Genomic DNA, 19782 nt, shown 5'->3' on the forward strand with positions numbered 1-19782 from the left:
CATCTTAGCAAAGATGAGAGAACTCACCAATAATATACACAAAGGCAGAAGATGAATATGGATAATACCTATGATCAAAACAGTAGCCCCTGTGTCAAGTTTTGGGTTCCATTACAGAAAATTTATTAAAGCATGGTAGAATTGCAGTGCAGGTGTGTTATTATGCTAAAAATGTTCACTGCTTTACAAAGGAAGATGTGGGACATTTAGTTGTTTTTAGTGAAAATGATGAACCTAACCGATATGGGTGCTTGAGTTAACTTAATATGAGTACTAAACATGAATATCAACAAGCCTGAGACCCAAGTATAAACATCTAACAAATTACTTTGGGCTCTCCAGATCATTTAAACAGCAGCTTGTTTTGTACCACATCCAAACACACAAAAACTTTTGAAAATTAGGCAGGCATCAAACCAAGATGCGCTACAAGTTGGTTCTTCATAACTAACTTGGACCATTCACACCTCCCTTTCCCTAGATGAACACAACTGAGGAGCATGCTAAACCCCAATAATAAATCTGAAAAACCGAGCGAACAGGACTCCTAGAGGCTGATCTGGAAAGCTGAGCTATGTAGTATGAGACAGGCATCAGGCTGACTGTAAAATCTACTTCTGCTGTAGCTCATCTCAGCTTTCGCCAGTCATCAGTTCAGGAAGAGATGAACTAAAGCTGGCAGCAATAATCAGAGGTGGCAAGTTCAAGCTACAGCAGTGAAATTATTGATGTGTGTGCAAATTATCAAACAAATGAGTCCCAACGTTTAAAATGCTGTGGGTCACGTAGGTCCTATTCTAATTCCATACAGAATCTGAAGCAGGACTATCTGTCTCCTTTACTCCTATTCACTAGTGTTTCACAAAACGTGCCTGATAAATAACCTCCTGTCGTTACTGAATAGAAATAGTCTTTTAACAATTCTAGCCCCATGTATCACCCCATTGCATTACATATCAGAAAACAAAAGATAATCTGTTGTCCATTTTAACCCCTGTCCAAAGGGAGCAGAAGACATGAGAAATCTAATCTTAACCACCAGACCTAATTTTTGATCAAGAGATCAGTTAGAAGCAGTTGTTCAATAAGTAGGATCAGACCAATCAAAAGGTGCTGCTGTTGTTCAGAACAATTGTTCTCCAGTTTAATGGTTAGCAAATACAGGAACAGGTCAGAAACTGGAAATTCTGCAGCAGGCAACTCAGTTCCTTAATCCTTAAAGCCTATCAGCCAACTTCAAGTCAAAAGTGTGATGGAATATTCCCCAGTTGCTTGGTTGAGTGTGGCTCCAATAACATTTGAGAAGCTTGACACGATGCAGGCAACTTGCTTCATGAGACCTCATCTGCCACCCGAAATATACTACTATTATTCCACAGCCGCAAGTGTGTACCACCTACAACATGCACAGTCGTAACTCACCAAGGTACCATCAACAGCATCTTCCAACCAGCAATTTCTATTAGCTAGGGCAAGATGAACAGATGCAAGAGAACAACAGCATCTCCACGTTCCCTCTAAAGCCACATACCAGCAGTCCACAAGGAAGGACAGGTCAGCAGATACACATCAACACCATTAAATACAAATTCCCCGCCAAACCAAACACCATCCTGACTTTGAACTATAAGGCCGTTCCTTTAGTATCACTGGGTTATTATCTTGAAATTCCCTCCCTAATAGCATTGAGTATCTACCCTCATCAAATAGATTGCAACTGTTTAAGAAAGTGGCTCATTTCCACCTTTTCAAGTGTAATTAGGAATGCTGAGCACTCACATCCCAGAAGTTAACAAAATAGTTGTTGGGGGTAGGAGAGAGGTGGAGTTTGGGAAGGCCAGGATAGTCTCTAAACAAGAGCAGGCAAACAATTTTTGATTCTAACCTAACCAGTTTTATTATATTTTATGTAAGTATTTAATAAATGGATAAAGGATACCAGTCAATCTTCCACGTTACCCTTTATAGTATAAACTGTTATGTTCAATCTTTGTGTAAATATTTGTAGCTCAGGTACCAGTTGCAGTTATTATTGATATGTTCATCGAGCTGGCAAGTTGGTTTACAGATATTTTGTCCCCTTTATAGGTAACATCCTTAGGGTTGTGGAGCCTCCTGTGAAGCGCTGCTGTCCTGTGTTGGTTGGAATTTATTTGGTTTTATTCCTGCAGCTTCTGGCTGCCAGTTCCGATGTGGACATGCCACGATCCAACACACTAACCACATTACCTTATATAAAAGTCAATGCAGACAGTCAATTCTTATATCATTTTATAAGTTTCTACTTTGGAAATAGAACCAGTCTGACTCAAGATTGGGATACAGACAGACTCTAACCTCACACCTTCAATGCATTGTCTGAGCTGAGCTATCACCATTTTTATAAAACCTTATGTTATCTCGAGAATGTGACCTAAAAGAAGTTCTGGGATTTAAAAATAAATGAAATGAAATCTGCAACCCATTCTAAAAGATGGAAGACTTAACAGCAATCTAGGTTTGTTCAATATATCATGTTAGTTGCATGACTCAGTGATGTTTTGCTATAAATTCTGTGTCTTATGATTCTGCCCCACTAGTTACCTGATGAAGGAGCAGCGCTCTGAAAGCTAGTACTTCCAAATAAACCTAGTGGACTACAACCTGGAGTTGTGTGATTTTTAACTTAATATTAAAAAAGTCACAGAACTGACAGGCAGACTCCTCCAACCACTTGGATTTATGACAGCACATAAATCGATAGCCACACTCAGACAAGAACTCACCAAAACAAAAGACTCAATATCCATCATGTGTGCAACAAACATGGTGTACAAGATTCCATCCAGGGATTGCACAAAACACTATATAGAACAAACTGGCAGACAACTAGCAATCCGCATTCACGAACATCAACTAGCCACTAAACGACAAGACCAGCTGTCCCTAGTAGCTAAAAATGACAAGGACCACAAATTTGACTGGGACAACACAACAATAACAGGCCAAGCCCAACAGAGGACAGCCAGAGAATTTCTAGAAGCATAGCACTCAACCACGGACTCCATCAACAAACACATTGACCTATACCCAATGTACTGACCACTGCAACAAACAACTGGAACTGGCAACCAGAAGCAGTGGGAATGAAACCAAATTAATTCCAACTGACACAGGACAGCTTCATAGGAGAGTCCACAGCACTGAGGATGCCACCTAGAAAAGGAAAGAAACATCTACAAACTAACCTCCCAACTAAGCAAACACACCCACAACAACTGCAAGCTTTTATTTTCCCAGCTAACATTTAAAGTGACAGCTTCTCAAATATCTTTTGGAAGCCGAATTAACTGCTTCCTCTTTTATCCAACAGGTCGTGTTATTTCTTCAAAGAAGTCCAATAAATTGGTTAAACATGATTTTCCTTTCACAAACCATGATGACTCTGCCTGATTATTTTGAATTTTTTCAAGTATCTGCTATAGCATCTTTAGTAATAGCTTCTAACATCTTCCCTCTAACAGATGTGAACAGGCCTGTCGTTCCGTCTTTCTTTCTTCCTCTTTTTTTGAATAAAGGAGTTATTATTCCGCATTTTCCAATCTTAATGGAACTTCTCCCAAATCTGGCAAATTAAAACCAAAGCATTATTAGCTTCTTCTTTTAAGATTGTAGAATGAAGCCCATGTTGCATTGAGCAAGAATCCCCTTCATTTAAAATACTGGACAAAACCCTGGACTTTTCTTGCGTGCAAAATACTGGACAAAAGCCAGAGCTCAGGCTGCAACAAATGCACACAGAGCCAGAATGATTTCACTCTGGGACTGTTGTTCAGCCTGGAATTCCAATTCACACCTCCAATCTAAGAGAACAATCAACCAAACTTGACTCTGGACCGAAATTAACTTTTACACATCAGGCTACCGAACACAGACAGTATGGGGGCCTGCACAGATACCACACATTCAACTTCAATCAATATCCATACACACATACTCTTAACTATCAAGAAGCCATGACCTCAAAGGGAACACCAGAAACACAATGGCAACACAGATCTGGGGGGAGGTAATAGAGCCCACAGTCTGTATAACTGCTAGCTCTGATCTGAACTGAATGGAGAGCCTTTTCAACACCAAACTTGTGCACAATTTGTTTCCCCACAGGCTTCCAGCTCCAACAAGCACCTTCAGAACCAAGAACCACAGAGACCGAACAGAGAAGCTGAATCAGGAAGCCAAAGCACAGGCATTATCGCAACAAAGGACAAGTGCTGTGTGGACAAGAGCTTCCAGACATGGAACTGTTCTGAACGAACTGAATTGACAGCAAGAATCTCAATAACTGGGCGCACTTTACTGTGCTTTCTTCAGTGGTGACCTGAAACTCTCAAGACCCCAAAGTTTCCAACCTAGATAGCACAGAGGGGAACGTGGATACTGACAGTGCAGGAAAGCCAAGGGTAGGAAGCCTGATTAGCTTTCTGCGATTAAAACTGCTTCTTAACTTCTAATAGTGTTTGACCGGTGTTTAATTTAACATGTATTTCATTACTGAGGTAAAAACAATGACTGCAGATGCTGGAAACCAGATTCTGGATCAGTGGTGCTGGAAGAGCACAGCAGTTCAGGCAGCATCCAACGAGCAGCAAAATCGACGTTTCGGGCAAAAGTCCTTCATCAGGAATAAAGGCAGTGAGCCTGAAGCGTGGAGCGATAAGCTAGGGGAGGGTGGGGGTGGGGAGAGAGTAGCATAGAGTACTATGGGTGAGTGGGGGAGGAGATGAAGGTGATAGGTCAGGGAGGAGAGGGTGGACTGGATAGGTGGAAAAGGAGCTAGGCAGGTTGGACAAGTCATGGGGACAGTGCTGAGCTGGAAGTTTGAAACTAGGATGAGGTGGGGGAAGGGGAAATGAGGAAGCTGTTGAAGTCCACATTGATACCCTGGGGTTGAAGTGTTCCGAGGCTGAAGATGAGGCATTCTTCCTCCAGGCGTCTGGTGGTGAGGGAGCGGCGGTGAAGGAGGCCCAGGACCTCCATGTCCTCGGCAGAGTGGGAGGGGGAGTTGAAATGTTGGGCCACGGGGCGGTGTGGTTGATTGGTGCGGGTGTCTCGGAGATGTTCCCTAAAGCACGACCCATCCTCCCATCCTGGCACTTTCCCCTGCCACCGCAGGAACTGTAAAACATGTGCCCACGCCTCCTCCCTCACCTCTATCCAAGGCCCTAAAGGAGCCTTCCACATCCATCAAAGTTTTACCTACACATCTACTAATATCATTTATTGAATCCATTGCTCCCGATGCGGTCTCCTCTACACTGGGGAGACTGGGCGCCGCCTAGCAGAGCACTTTAGGAAACATCTCCGAGACACCCGCACCAGTCAACCACACCACCCTGTGGCCCAACATTTCAACTCCCCCTCCCACTCTGCCGAGGACATGGAGGTCCTGGGCCTCCTTCACCGCCGCTCCCTCACCACCAGACACCTGGAGGAAGAATGCCTCATCTTCAGCCTCGGAACACTTCAACCCCAGGACATCAATGTAGACTTCAACAGCTTCCTCATTTCCCCTTCCCCCACCTCATCCTAGTTTCAAACTTCCAACTCAGCACTGGAAGTCTTCATTTCACATTCTACTGCCGTCTTCATTTCACATTCCCTAAACATGTCCAGTGTGAGACCAGGGATCTGGGGCTGATTTGAATGACCTAGAATCAGCAAATTATTGAGTGCAAGCCAGACCTTCCACCTACCAAGATCTGGGAACTTGTCAGCTCACAGCTCCAATTATTGCTCTGTACACTTCCCTTGGTGGTTGTAATTTTCTTGAGGTGCTCCCTCCTTTCCATTTCCTATTTACAGTTATTTCTGTTATAAAGTAGACTGCCTGAATGGCATCCCACTGCCACCTTCGACATTCACTCTCTCTGCAACCAACCTACAGTGGTAACAGTGTGTATCGTCTACAAGATGCTCTGCAGAAATTCAGCAAAGCTCCTTCAACATCAAGATGGCCCCTATCAGCTGGAAAATCAAGATGAGTGGATGCATGGGAAGGGTACCAACTGCAGGTTCCTACCAAACCCTCACACTCCTTACTCAGAACTATATCAGTGTTTCTTGAAAATTCTGGAACTTCCTTCCCATCAACAATGAGTGTATCTACACCCCGTGGACTACACTAGTTCAACCACATGGCTCTTCACTATCCTCTATGGACAACTAGGGATGAGACAAACTACGGCATGCTCACTGAATCCTTATCCTCTGAACGAATGAAAATAAATTACCAGAGGGGGAATTACAGTTCGTGATCTTTATTATATGTTCCTGCACCAGCTGGGGTCACCGTCTCCACCTCATTCCTTGCCTGAGGCGTGGTGACCCTCAGGTGAAACTCATTACCAGTTGTCTCTCTCTCTCTCTCTTTTTACTAGAGAGAAGCTCCCTGGTCTTCTTGCGAAAGTAGATAAAACACTCCTCTTTAAGCGAAAGCAACTTAATAAGCAAGGGAATGACATACAAACAATGTGCAATTTCCCAGCATTCTACAGTGAAATGAAAAACCATTGTGGTAGGTTTAGTTGTATGGTGTAGCACTGCAATACATGGTTCAGTTGGAGTTTCTGAGATTCAGGAAGTCATCAATAAACTTCAGCTTTCTAAATCAACATAAAAACCTCTGTATGTATGCACTACTTGAACCCATGTGTCAAAATAACATTAGTCTGCCTGCAGTTTGTGAACCAAGCAATGGGTCTGAGTTTGCATGTGGCTTGCCTGTTTCTGATATATGTCCCAGATTTATGTGGACCCATGTAACACATGCAGAGGTGCCACTGCACAGTGGCATGTCACAAGATCAAGATGGTGCTGATGAACTACTCAAACTTCACCCTCGCAACCCATGGCTACCAGTTGACCCCAGAAAAACAACAATCTCCCACATCACATTCTCATCTGCGCCTTATCGCTCCTGTAAACATTCTCAGAGGGAAGAGGCAACCGACATCTGCTGCCCCTCTTTGTGCATCGTCTTCTGCCGCAGAAAGTGAAAAGCAATTGATTTTCACTGGGTTACCAAGTTCACAACATGGGTCACTCTGAATAATGGATGTCTCCCTTTTATTATCTTGCTCATCTATAGTCTCCATAGCCACAGCAAGCACTATCAGTTTGCTGCTGACAGTCTCATTATGTGCTGCTGTTGATAGCTGTGTGTGTCTGTCTCGATGTCACTGAGTCATGCGACATGCACAAGGTTGTGATCTTATTAGCAGATCCATATTTCATTTCATACTGCCTCTCTCCTTTTGGCTGAATTTCATAAGAGAGAGGAAACAAAACGGAGGAATGCTGAAAGGAAACCACATAATTTTGGACTCTTTAAATATAATTGAATTAATGCAGCCATGGCCTCTTTGATTTTGCCTTCATACACATGCTTCCATCGAGCTTTACTCATTGCTGTGGGGTGCCTGTCCTGAAAAAGCTGGAGACAGACAGGCTCCAGGAGCTGCTTTCAGCTTCAACAGTTGCTCTAGTATTGAGGATGACCTTCTTCCACTCTGGTTCTGAGATGACTGTTAAGTCCAACTGTGACCCAGACTATTCCACAGATAGATCATGTGGGGCTTGAGGGATTGTGTAGATGCCTTGTCTGGATTTTGCCTGCTCTGACATGACTTTGCCTCCATGCATTTCCATAGGAGCCTCCCATCTCATGTACTCCTACAAGATCCTTCTTTATTTTGGTCACCCACATGCCAGAGACTCCTAAGAGCCTGTGTGGGTGGTTGATCTCTTCAGGGATGCTTTAAGGACATCTCTGACTCCTGTGTCAACTCGGTTCTGAGCAGAGCACACTGCTTTAGGAGTCTGGTATCAGCTACATGTATATAGTCCTTTGAGAGGACTGGTTTTGAATGATTATTGTCTTAATGCCAAGTACATCGACTTGGGAGGGGACACAGTTGCTTGACCATTTGTCTTGACATTGGATTTGGAAGCTCTCGCAAAGGCACTACTGCTCATAATTCTTCAGTACTGTGACAGCCCTGTTATAGTCAAGCATGTAGGAGTATGAGGATCAGTGTTGTTCAGTAGAACTATAAATTGAGTCTCAGGTTTGTGATTGTGGGCCTTAAATGCACCTTGGAGGAGAAAGTGAGGACTGCAGATGCTGGAGATCAGAGCTGAAAATGTGTTGCTGGAAAAGCGCAGCAGGTCAGACAGCATCCAAGGAGCAGGAGAATCGACGTTTCGGCATGAGCCCTTCTTCAGCCCTTCCTGAAGGGCTCGTGCCCGAAACGTCAATTCTCCTGCTCCTTGGATGCTGCCTGACCTGCTGCGCTTTTCCAGCAACACATTTTCAGCTTAAATGCTCCTTTCTTTATTTGGCCAAATACTGAGCTGACAGTTTGGAGGCAGGGATGTATTCTTTCTGTTCAACGTACATCAGATTTTCTAATGAGAAACAAACAGCAATTCATGTCTCATTTGAAAATGGCAACTATTTTTCTGAACTGAGAAGCAGACATGCCACATTTTTTGCCCTTTCTTTTCCCAGTTGCTCTTAAGTTAAAAGGTGCAGATGGGTGATTAGATCCCAAGACGTATGTGGACCATTCTGCGACTGTCATTGGGACACACGGTACAGCACCAGTTGACAAGCCTCTTCTTCAGGCAGTTCCTTCTCTTTCTTCTGACATAGAATGTTAAGATATTTGGAGCCAGGAAAGCCCAACCTGTTCTGTCTGTCTGGAGCAACCCAATGCCCCTTACACTGTTACAACTAACTGTTTCAGAAATCATTCCAGGCATTTTGCCTCAACCAGAAATGCTGGTCTGCACGAAGGGATGGAGTAACTCCTGGAAACACTGTGAGGAAATGTAGCCGTGAATCTGCATTCACACCCCATTTATACCTACCTGCCACAACATTCATGCTCTTTCCACCAAAAGGCTCAAAATGAGTATCTGTTCTACCCACTCTCCAAGGAATTTTAGTCAGAGGCTTTCTGACTGCTTTAATTTACATTCATATTTGTTTTTCTTTTGCATCTTTTCTGTAATTCCCTTCCAGGCTAGGTTACAAAAAAAAGGTGAAGGACATTCTACCGTAAAGCAATATTCTATATGATATAACTGTTATGAGTTTTCCCTGCAATCAAACTGCACTGTGTAGATTAGATTCCCTACAGTGTGGAAACAGGCCCTTCGGCTCAACCAGTCCACACCGACCCTTCGAAGAGCAACCCACCCAGACCCATTTCCCTCTGAATGATGCACCTAAAACTATGGGCAATTTAGAGTGGCCAATTCGCCTGACTTGCACATCTTTGGACTGTGGGAGGAAACCGGAGCACACCCATGGGGAGAATGTACTAGCTCCACACAGACAGTCACCTGTGGCTGGAATCGAACCAGCGACCCTGGTGCTATCGGGCAGCGGTGCTAACCAGCGAGCCACCTACCACCCTAAAACAGCACCAGAGACAACTGCTAACAATAGCGACGAGAATGTAGTGCAACTGTTTTTCAGTGAAGCTTCTTTGAATTATCATTTTAAAAATTGTGCATATAAATTAGCAATTCTAATTGTTGATTTTCCAGCCCACTGCTGTCTAGACTTCATTCCCATGGTGTTCCCACACTTTCCTTCAAACATAAACATGATACAAGGATTTGGTGAGGGTGCGGTCAACAGTCACGAGAATGATACTGAGCGTGAGGCACTTCAAGCATGTGGAAAAATTGGAGAAGACCTGACTTTAACTTCGAGGAGACAAGATTAAGAAGAGATTTTAAAGCAGTGTTCAAAGTCATGAACAATATTGACAGAGTAAACATAAAGTACTGTTTGGAATGCACTAGAAAACTCTCACATCATTACGATATTTAGCCACATCCACACAGAAGTAAATGTGTGATGAAATCAAGGAAGAAAGACACCATTCCACAAAAAGGTATTTAAAAAAATAGATGAACATAAAATTGCCATAATCTTACTAGATCATCAGGCTGCTCTCTCATTAGATAGAAATAACTGGTGGTGGTTTAACCTGAGGGTCACGCTATCTCAGACGAGGAGAGAGGTTGAGGAGGAGATTGGGCTTAAAATGGCTTAGAATGTCTCAGAACGACTTAGTCTACCTCTCCACATGAAGATGAGAGACCGGTTTGCAGTTTCTCTGGTGAAGAGATTGAGAGGCAATTTTATTGGAATTTTCAAAATCATGTAGAGAAGCAAGAATGGATCAAGGTCAAGGGGTATAGATTTGAGGTGATTAGCAAAAAAGAGGTGACACGAGGAAATCATTTTTCACACAACAAGTGGTTCACACTTAGCATACACTGCCTGAGAGTGTGGTGAGGCATGTTAAATTGAGGTATTCGAAAGGAAATATCAGAGATAACTGAAAAGAAAGAATGGGGAGAAGGCAGGAGATTGTAACTTGTCTCATTCATAAAGCTAGCACAGATGGTGGGCCTAATGGCCTCATTTTGTGCTGTAAGAATCACGGGATTCTGTGAGAGAGATTTCAAGTGCCTTCTGAAAGCTGAAACAATTAACTGTTTTCTTTTGATAAAACCTTAGGTAATTATATTAGTTTCACTAAAAATTATTTAGAAGTACATAGTCATGACTTCCCTTTAAGTTAGCTAATGAAGGATGCATTTTAGCCAATGCTCTATACAACATTTCACACACTCCACAACAATATTTGTTAAAAATTAAACTACTTTAACTGTTGAAGCCACCTTTGGAAAAGTATAAATATTGATTCTCAAACTGTAGACACAAAAGGTATGGAGACAGGTCACAGTGTTAAATGATTCATTTGACAGAACATGACAATTTTGTATCCTGTGGAACAGCAATGTTTCCTCTAAGCTGTGCAGCTGTACAATAAACCAACAGTGCCCGCTTTGGACCTTTAAAGTCACCATGAATGCACTGCCATGCAGCAAGAACTGAAGGGAGTCACGCACTGCCAATAACCAGAGAGAATGTTGCAGGGAGTGGACTTTCTGTATGTAAACTCTAGGCCTAATCCATGGTATTTTTGCAAGCGACCTGAGTGAGTGCAATGGTTATCAGTCAAACGCAGTTTTCAACACATATTGACTGCATTGTAATTCGAAAGGAATCTGCTTATTAGAAGTTGAACAACGAACACAATACCTGCAAAGACATCATGTCAGGCCTATACTGCTTCCGGAAACCTAGATCATACATGAGGAACTTGAGCATTTCAAAGGCTTGCTCCTCACTCGTGTGCAGAAGGAGGACCCCAGCGACAAAGCTAATGCCCTGGCAGTAGCCCACTTCCTTGTCCAGCAATGAGTAGGCCTTAAGGAGATTAAACAGTGAGAGCTGTCCAGCTCCTAACTGTGCCGAGAAATATGCATGGGTAGGAAATGTTCGTCCTGTCAAAAAAACGAGAAGAAAGCAGTTTTATTTTTGCTTTGCTGCCTGAGTTTATTCAACATCTTATTTTTCTGGTATTGGAAAAGCAATGAATTGTGTATAATTCTCTCCCAGTAAGTTAATGAGATTCTCCGACCAGTTGAACGACATATCAGTAGAAGGTGGCCTTTTTAGCCTTCCATCCAAGACAGGGATTAAGTTATTCAGGCCCAGACCTTCTGAAAAGAAGGTGGGAGTTGCTGCAACATACCCGGACAGACATGCTACAAATCTACTTGGATGCCTTGATGCACAGACTGCCCAGGAACTTTAAACTTCCAATGGACCACCACCCTGAATATAGAAACCTCTCAGAAAAGCCTACAATTCTGAGTTGGTCAGAGACATCAATAGGTAATAATGTATTAATCTGATTAGTTACCCAGAAAAGGTTGGCTGGATTAAAACCTGCTCAAATTCCTTGGTAAGTATGAAACTGATACCCCCCACACGACTTCATCACTGAGACCCATACTCTTTCCTGGCCCCACCTGGCCACACACCTACACCAGTTCTGATCCTCTCTAAAAACAACCTCACCAATCCAAACCTCCATGGCCTGGCCTGACCTGACAATGCAAATCCCCAATTCAGCAAACCCCAACATGCCCATGACCCAAAACCTGAGACTGGTATCCCTACAATGACCCCCTAACACACCTATCCTCCATTACCCATCAAACTTCCAACCTAATGCCTTACTCACTTATTCCCAACTTGCCAAGCTGCCCTCCCCAACAACACCCTCCCCCTCCTCTACACCACCCTGCCCCCCTTCCACACCTTGTCCCACCCCCATACCACTTGCCACCCTGCCCCTCCCCCACATCTCTGGCAACTCTGTCCCACCCTCTCACTACCTGCTCCTCCCCACACCACCTGAATCAGCAGAATATACACATAGGAACCTCAATTATCCGAACGAGATGGGCGGGCACTATTTTGTTCAGGTAATTGATTATTTGGTTAATTGATTCAATGTTTCACCTCTGGGGCTCAGAGTTTTCTAAAGTTTCATTTTTCCCTGCTCAGCCTGCCTTGCTCCCTCTTTCTATCTCAGGTTTGTTTCTGAGCAGACACACACTTGTGTGTAAGGGACATGCAGCATTGCTGAAACCACGCCCTCCCCCCGCCCCACCACCAATCAGTTCAATGGGATTGACACAGAGAGCACCTGCTACGTCTACCTCTGTTCAGGAGACTAGGCAGCAGCACACCGCCCGCAAGCCTCTGCACCTCATCCACCACTCAACCCCATCCAACACTGCCCCTGTCCACTCCCCCAGCCGTCCACGCCCCCATGAGCTCCCCTCACACATTGTGCCCTCTGTCTGACCCAGTTGCTTTTAAATCTAACACCAAGCCACAGATGTCAATGTTATGCTTGATGACACATAGCATGGTCAAACAGACAGTTTTTAAGGAGTTTTGCAAAGGTGAAAAGTGAGGCTGAGGTGGAGAAGTTTAGGAAAAGAACTCAAGAGTTTAGAACACAGCCAAATGAAAGTAATGATGAAGCAATTAAAATTAAAGACACTAAAGAGGCTACGAGTTTGAGAACACAGATATCTTAGAAATTGCAGGGCTGCGAATTCCAAAGGTGTGCTGGCTAGGAGGATTGGCCATGCTAAATTGCCCTCAGTATCCAGGCATGTGTAGGTTTGATGGGTTAGCCATGGAAATGCAGGGTTACAGGGAAAGAGTAGTGGGATGGGTCTAGACGGGTTGCTCTTCAGAGGGTAGGTGTGGACTTGTTGGGCCAAATGGTTTGTTTCTACACTGCAGGATTCTATGGTGGTGGTTACACAGATAGTGAGGGGTGAATCCATAGAAGTATTTGAAAACAAGATTGAAAATTGTTGCCAGACTGAGAACCACAGAAGATCACTCTCCATCTACATTTAAATGGACTTTGATTATTCATCTTTGATGGATTCTGGATTGGACACAGTGGCTTCACCTTTGTCAACTGTGCAACTGAGTGGTCCCCACTAAAAATACATTCTGCCAGTAGTCTGTACCTGTGCTTACCAGAGTGAATGAGCTCTCTGTTCTACTTTTCATTATGAAGTATATTTGTGCCAGCGTGCTCTTTCAGGGTAGGGATCTACAGGATGTTGGTTCTTGGACCTACAGTATTTGGTCTGGTATGGTGGGGAAAAGCACTTGATAATCTAATGGGAACAGGCTCTTGTCATAGAGTCTAACAGCATACAAACAGGCCCTTCAGCCCATCACATCTATTCCAATCAACAACTACCAAGTTGTACTAATCCCATTTACCTGCACTTGGTCCTAACCTCTTGTGCCTTGGCATTTTAAGTGCTCATCCAAAGCTTCTTAAATGTGAGTGTACCTTCCTCCACCACACTGTCGAGGCAGCACATTCCATATATCTACCACCTCCAGAGTGAAAATTCTTTTCTCAAATCTCCTTTAAACCACTCAGTCCTCACCTGAAGCCTATGCTCCCTGGTTTTAAACACATCTGCCATGGGGGACAAAACTCTGATGAACTCTCCTGGCTTTGCCTCTCATAATTTTGTATGTCTCAATCAGATTACCCCTCCCACTCAGCCTCCGCTTAAGCAAGAAAACCAAACCCTGCCCATCCAGTCTCTCCTCATTACTGAGACTTCACTGTGGGCAACCTCTTGGTAAATCTCTCTGCACCCTCTCCAGTGCAATCACGTCCTTCCAACAGACTGTCAAACTGAACTGCATACAATATTCTATTTATGGTCTAATCAACATTTTATAAAGTTGTAACAAGAATTCTTGCAGATCTACTATGCCCTGGGTAATGAAGACAACATCCATATGCCTTCTTCCCCACCCTGTCCACCTATGCTGACATCTTCAGGGATCTAAGGACTTGTATACCATGGTCCCTTTGTTCCTCAGTACTCCCTAGGGACCTGCCATTCATTGTCTGAAACAAGATGTATTTTCTTGTTTGAGAGCAACAACGAACAAGTTCCATTAATATAAGATACTGTTACAAAGACAATGAGAATGACACAGATAACAAGTCTCATTCCGTTGCGATCCTAAACCATTTCTTCACCAAATCCACATGATATTATCGTGAGTGTGATGCATAAGGCACTCTTCAGCATTGACCCTGTCAGACCTTGACATCCTTACACAATAAAATATTCAGAACAGAATAGAGGTCTCTAAAATAGGAAGGTGTTAGACCATGGAGTGATTTGAAGTCCAAGATGAGTATTTTAATATGACAATTGATATGGAACAGTTTGGGTGTATCCAGCAGTAAGAAGAGGCAGAAGGGATGAAGAGAACACAAAGGATTGATTAGGAAAATTAGATGAGACAACAAAGAGCCACAAGGTGAAAACAGAACACATGAGCTTAAACTGAATATTTAAAAAAAAACTAAAGCACAGCAATCAGAAAAAGAAATGGGATGCAAAAAATAGTTTGAAATAATTATACTGGCAAAGAAAGATAAATGCCTTGATGCAAAGGCAAGCAAGGTGAAAACAAGAAAGAAAGGAAAAAATTAAATGACACAATTGATACTGCAGTTAGTTGTCCAAGTGTTACATTCAGATAAAATGTGCAACATCACCATCTACTGGCTACAAAATCCTAATTCTGGATTAGTGGTGCTGGAAGAGCAAAGCAGTTCAGGCAGCATCCAAGGAGCAGTAAAATTGACATTTTGGGCAAAAGCCCTTCATCAGGAATAAAGGCAGAAAGCCTGAAGGGTAGAAAGATAAGCTGGAGGAGGGTGGGGATGGGGAGAAAGCAGCATAGAGTACAATAGGTGAGTGGGGGAGGGGATGAAGGTGATAGGTCAGGGCTGGGGGAGGTGGAGTGGATAGGTGGAAAAGAAGATAGGCAGATAGGACAAGTCATGGGGACAGTGCTGAGCTGGAAGTTTGGAACTAGGGTAAGGTGGGGGAAGGGGAAATGAGGAAACTATTGAAGCCCACATTGATGCCCTGGGGTTGAAGTGTTCTGAGGTGGAAGATGAGGCATTCTTCCTCCAGGCATCTGGTAGTGAGGGAGCGGCGGTGAAGGAGGCCCAGGACCTCCATGTCCTCGGCAGAGTGGGAGGGGGAGTTGAAATGTTGGGCCACAAGGTGGTGTGGTTGATTGGTGCGGGTGTCCCGGAGATGTTCCCTGAAGCGCTCTGCTAGGGGTGGGGGGGGGGAGGCGTCCAGTCTCCCCAATGTAGAGGAGGCCGCATCGGGAGCAACGGATACAATAAATGATATTAGTGGATGTGCAGGGAAAACTTTGATGGATGTGGCCCCCGGCCCCGACCTATCACCTTCATTCCCTCCCCCACTCACCCATTGTACTCTATGCTACTTTCTCCCCACCCCCACCCTCCTCTAGCTTATCTCTCCATGCTTCAGGCTCTCTGCCTTTATTCCTGATGAAGGGCTTTTGCCCGAAACATCGATTTTACTGCACGTTGGATGCTGCCTGAACTGCTGTGCTCTTCCAGCACCACTAATCCAGAATCTGGTTTCCAGCATCTGCAGTCATTGTTTTTACCACAAAATCCTAATGCAGAGAGAAAAAAAATTGCTTTGCCCCAAATTAATCTTCTTTCATTACTCGCTCTAGTTTGCTTAAAGAGCTGGGTAAACAAATCATTACATTTATTCTTTACATTACTACATTTTTATTCTCCTTTCAAAATCTTGTTAAAATTGACCTCTTTTACTAAGCTCTTGATCATCACTTCTATAATCGTCCCATGTGTCTAATGTTAAATTGCTGTGAAGTATTTAATTACTCTAAAGGCGCTGCATAAATGTAACATATTCTTATTCCATTCTAAGTGGCATACAGTAAAACTATAAATCGACCACATCAGTAAGGCATGGACTGTTACCAAGGTCAACCAGGATGGCGTGTTGCTGCGTAGTCAGCTGTTTCAAAAGTTCTTTGTATGAAATGTCTGCCGGTTGCTGTTTCTCTGGTAACCGGTGTCTCAAGCGGTACTGCTCGGCTAAGAATTGCCAGATCTCTCCTCTCCGAGCCTTTGGTACACCTGTCACACAAAAGTAGTTCATTGCATAGACTATTCTTCCAACTCCACACAGCCATTTTATTCAATGGCTAACAACCAACAATAAACAATTTAAGAATTGCTGGTGAAACTCAGCAGGTCTGGCATTATCAGGAGGAGAGAAAGCAGAGTTAATACTTCAAGTCCAGTGATCCTACTTCAAAACTGATGACGTCTGGGTGAAAGTGGTTTTTGTTCACAGTGGTATAAGAGAAGGAGTGGCGTGGGGGGCTAGGGATTAAGCTGATAGGTGGAGATGGAGTCCAGAGAGTGAGCTACAAAGGAATGGTTAATAGTAAGGCAGGGAAGAAGACGAGCTGGAGAGGAGATAAGAGGGACTATGAATGGGTGAAAATGGGTCAACTGTGCTGAAAGCAGCCCATGTCATGAATCTGGGGTTTTGGGGGTGAATAGTACACATGGAAGGAGGTTTTCAGACGCTAAAATTATTGAACTTGATATTAAGTCCTGAAGGCAGCACGGCCCCCCCAGCAAACATTGAGGTGCTGCTCTTCTAGCTTGTACTAAACCCGACTGGAACAATGCAGCAGACCCGAGATTGAAATATTGCCGTGGAAAAATGGGGGAGTGTTGAAATGGCAGGCAAAAGGAAGTTTGGGGTCATTTATATGAACAGAACGTAAGTGTTTGGCAAAGTAGTCATCCACCCTGCATTTGCCTCCCCAGTGTAAAGGAGACCACATTGTGAGCAGCAAATACCACAGACTAGTCTGAGTGAAGTGCAGGTAAATCACTGCTTCACCCGGAAAGTGTATCTGGAGCCTTGCACACTGAGAAGGGAGGGGGTTAACAGGCAAGTGTTGCACCTTCTGCAATGGCACAGGGAGGTGCCGTGGGGAGATATTGGGAATTGGAGGAAGAGTGCACCAGGATGTCCCAGGTGGACATTTCTGATGCATCACCTGCAGTAGATAGCATCATCAGAACAGGTTCAACAGAGACAGAGAAACTGGAAGAATGGAATAGAGTTTTTACAGGAAGCAGGGTGTGAGGATGTACAGTCAAGGTAACTGTGGGACTCAGTGGATTTGTAGTAAATATTGGTGGCCAGCCTATCCCCACAAGTGCAAATAAACATTTTGGGGAAGGTAAGGGAGGAGTCAGAGATGGATCAGGTGAAGGTGAGAGCAGGGTGGAAAATGAAAACAAATTTGATGAATTTTTCCAATTCTGGATGAGAGAGAAGCAGCTCCAATGATGTCATCAATATATCGGAGAAAGAGTTGTGGCGGGGACTGGAGTTGGGCTGGAACAAGGAACGTTCCACGTGCCTCACAAAGAGACAGGCATAACTGGGGCCCATGTGAGTACCCAGGGTCACACTTTTGACCTGGAGGGTGGTGGTGGACGTAGTAGGGGGTGGTGGTGGTGTTGGGGATCGGGGGGAGATGGGCAGAGATCCCCCAATGAGATGAGGTTAGTGACAGTCCATGGACATAAAAGCCTGATGTGCCATGGTGGGGTCATGATCCAAGGGAGCTAGGTGGAGGTGTCTGAGAGCTGAAGCACAGCCATCACAATGTAGAGGTCAGTGCAGCAGACAACAACAGCACCAACCTGATGGCAGGCTAGAATACAAAGGCAGGATTGGATCAGACAGCACAGAGTGCAGTCAGTTCAGTGGGAGATTAATTCTAATGGGTGAGGGCAGCAGAGAAATTAAAGTGACCAATGTCACATAGAGGTAGATGGTTCTCAATGCGTTGAATGTCTCTAGCAATTTTTGCTTTTGTTTCCAATTTCCAGCATCGCAGTTATGAGTTTTGCAATAATAAACAATATTTCTTTTCTATTCTGAAAGAGTTTATTAAAAGAGATAATTTTGCATTTTTGTAGCGCCTTTCATGACTGCTGCGCATGCCAAAGTGCTTTCCAGCCAATGGAGCTGAGAATGTAAGAAATACAGCTCCCAATTTGCACACGTGTGTTTCCACAAACAAAAATTTGATCATGCCTTGCCTATCTTTTGTTTTTTTTTAACAATAAACATTAATAAAACACCAGGAATAATTCCTCTTTTCTTGAAATAGTATCATGGGATCTTTGATATTCACCTGAGAGGGCTGCTGCCTTTTGGTTGAATATTGCATCTGAAAAATGGCTCATCTGACAGAACTGTAATCCCTCTGTGCAGAGCAGCAGCAAAGCTTTTTAGATTTAAGTCCTGGAGGGGGACTGGAGCGTATGAGCTTCTAACTCAGAGACATGAGTGCCATCATCTGAGTTGCAGCTAACACAGAAGATGAAGTGTCAACACAGAGAGAGATGAAGTAGGGTGAAAGATAAATACTAACATGAAACGGTTTGGCTAAATATTTTTATGTTCTAGCAACCACGTTTTCGAGGCAATAGTACTTTCTAAGCAATTAATTTTGGCATTTTGGATTGCATTTAAAATAGGAAAAATCCCAGGTCTTCAAATTTCGATTCAAATGGCTATAAACAGTATGGTCAAAGTCAATTTATGTTTGCTTATTTTTAATTAATCATTTTCTATGAATTTCCCCCTTACAATCCAAAAACACCTCAGGGAAGTCTCCAAAATAGGATGAGTCTGGTGCTGTGGGAAACAAAGTTAATAATCAAGCACTGACCTTGACTAAGAGCAGCATGGACTTTCTCCATGTCAACTTTCACCTTTGCCCTTCCTGGAGTGGTTAGCATTTTATCCCAAACTGTAGAAACCTCTTTTTGACAAAGCACAAACTCTTCATAATCCAGTTTTACCTTCCTGGTCTGAAGCTCATCTCTGCTCGCTGTAAATATAGATTTGAAAAATTCACCCAGTTAATAACTCTCTGACCGCATATCAGAACAACATTCAGAAAGAGCTAGGAAGGGAGAGGCAATTTCACCTCGATTCCTTCGAGATGATTATTTTTGCATCTTTAAGAACAGAACGTGTGATCTACTAGGACTGCATTAAGCAAGAGGTGGAACATTAACATCCAAAGACAGATTGAGATATAAGAATTCAGCCAGTGGCATGTCAGACCTCATGCTACATGGCAAAAAGTCACCACTTGTAGCATGAATAATACTAATTCACACTTATTAACAGTAAACCTTTTTAATTATGTCAACTTTGTCCCATAAAATAGTGCACATTTCACTAGACACTAATATGAATATTCAGTAAAGAGTGTTGACAAAATCCCAGTATTATTTCTTCCACAATTAAAGATATGTGTCTAACTTCCTGATAATCATCAATATGGGGTGTGCCTGTGTATTTAACGTTCTGACTAAGCTA

The 19782-nt window shown here is 43.5% G+C and overlaps 1 protein-coding gene across 4 annotated transcripts in view; it reads right to left on the minus strand.

The window, feature by feature from the left end:
• The window catches only part of tbc1d4 (TBC1 domain family, member 4), a 275419-nt gene that overhangs the window by 19520 nt on the left and 236117 nt on the right, over positions 1-19782 (minus strand). For all 4 annotated transcript variants that reach the window (XM_060825895.1, XM_060825894.1, XM_060825896.1 and 1 more), the window contains 3 exons: positions 19124-19285; positions 16332-16490; positions 11171-11415 (listed from right to left, as the gene is read on the minus strand). In XM_060825895.1, the coding sequence (XP_060681878.1) occupies positions 11171-11415; positions 16332-16490; positions 19124-19285 (566 nt within the window). The remainder of the gene's footprint in view (positions 1-11170; positions 11416-16331; positions 16491-19123; positions 19286-19782) is intronic.

Source organism: Hemiscyllium ocellatum, chromosome 6, assembly GCF_020745735.1.
Source record: "Hemiscyllium ocellatum isolate sHemOce1 chromosome 6, sHemOce1.pat.X.cur, whole genome shotgun sequence".
Taxonomy (NCBI): Eukaryota; Metazoa; Chordata; class Chondrichthyes; order Orectolobiformes; family Hemiscylliidae; genus Hemiscyllium; species Hemiscyllium ocellatum.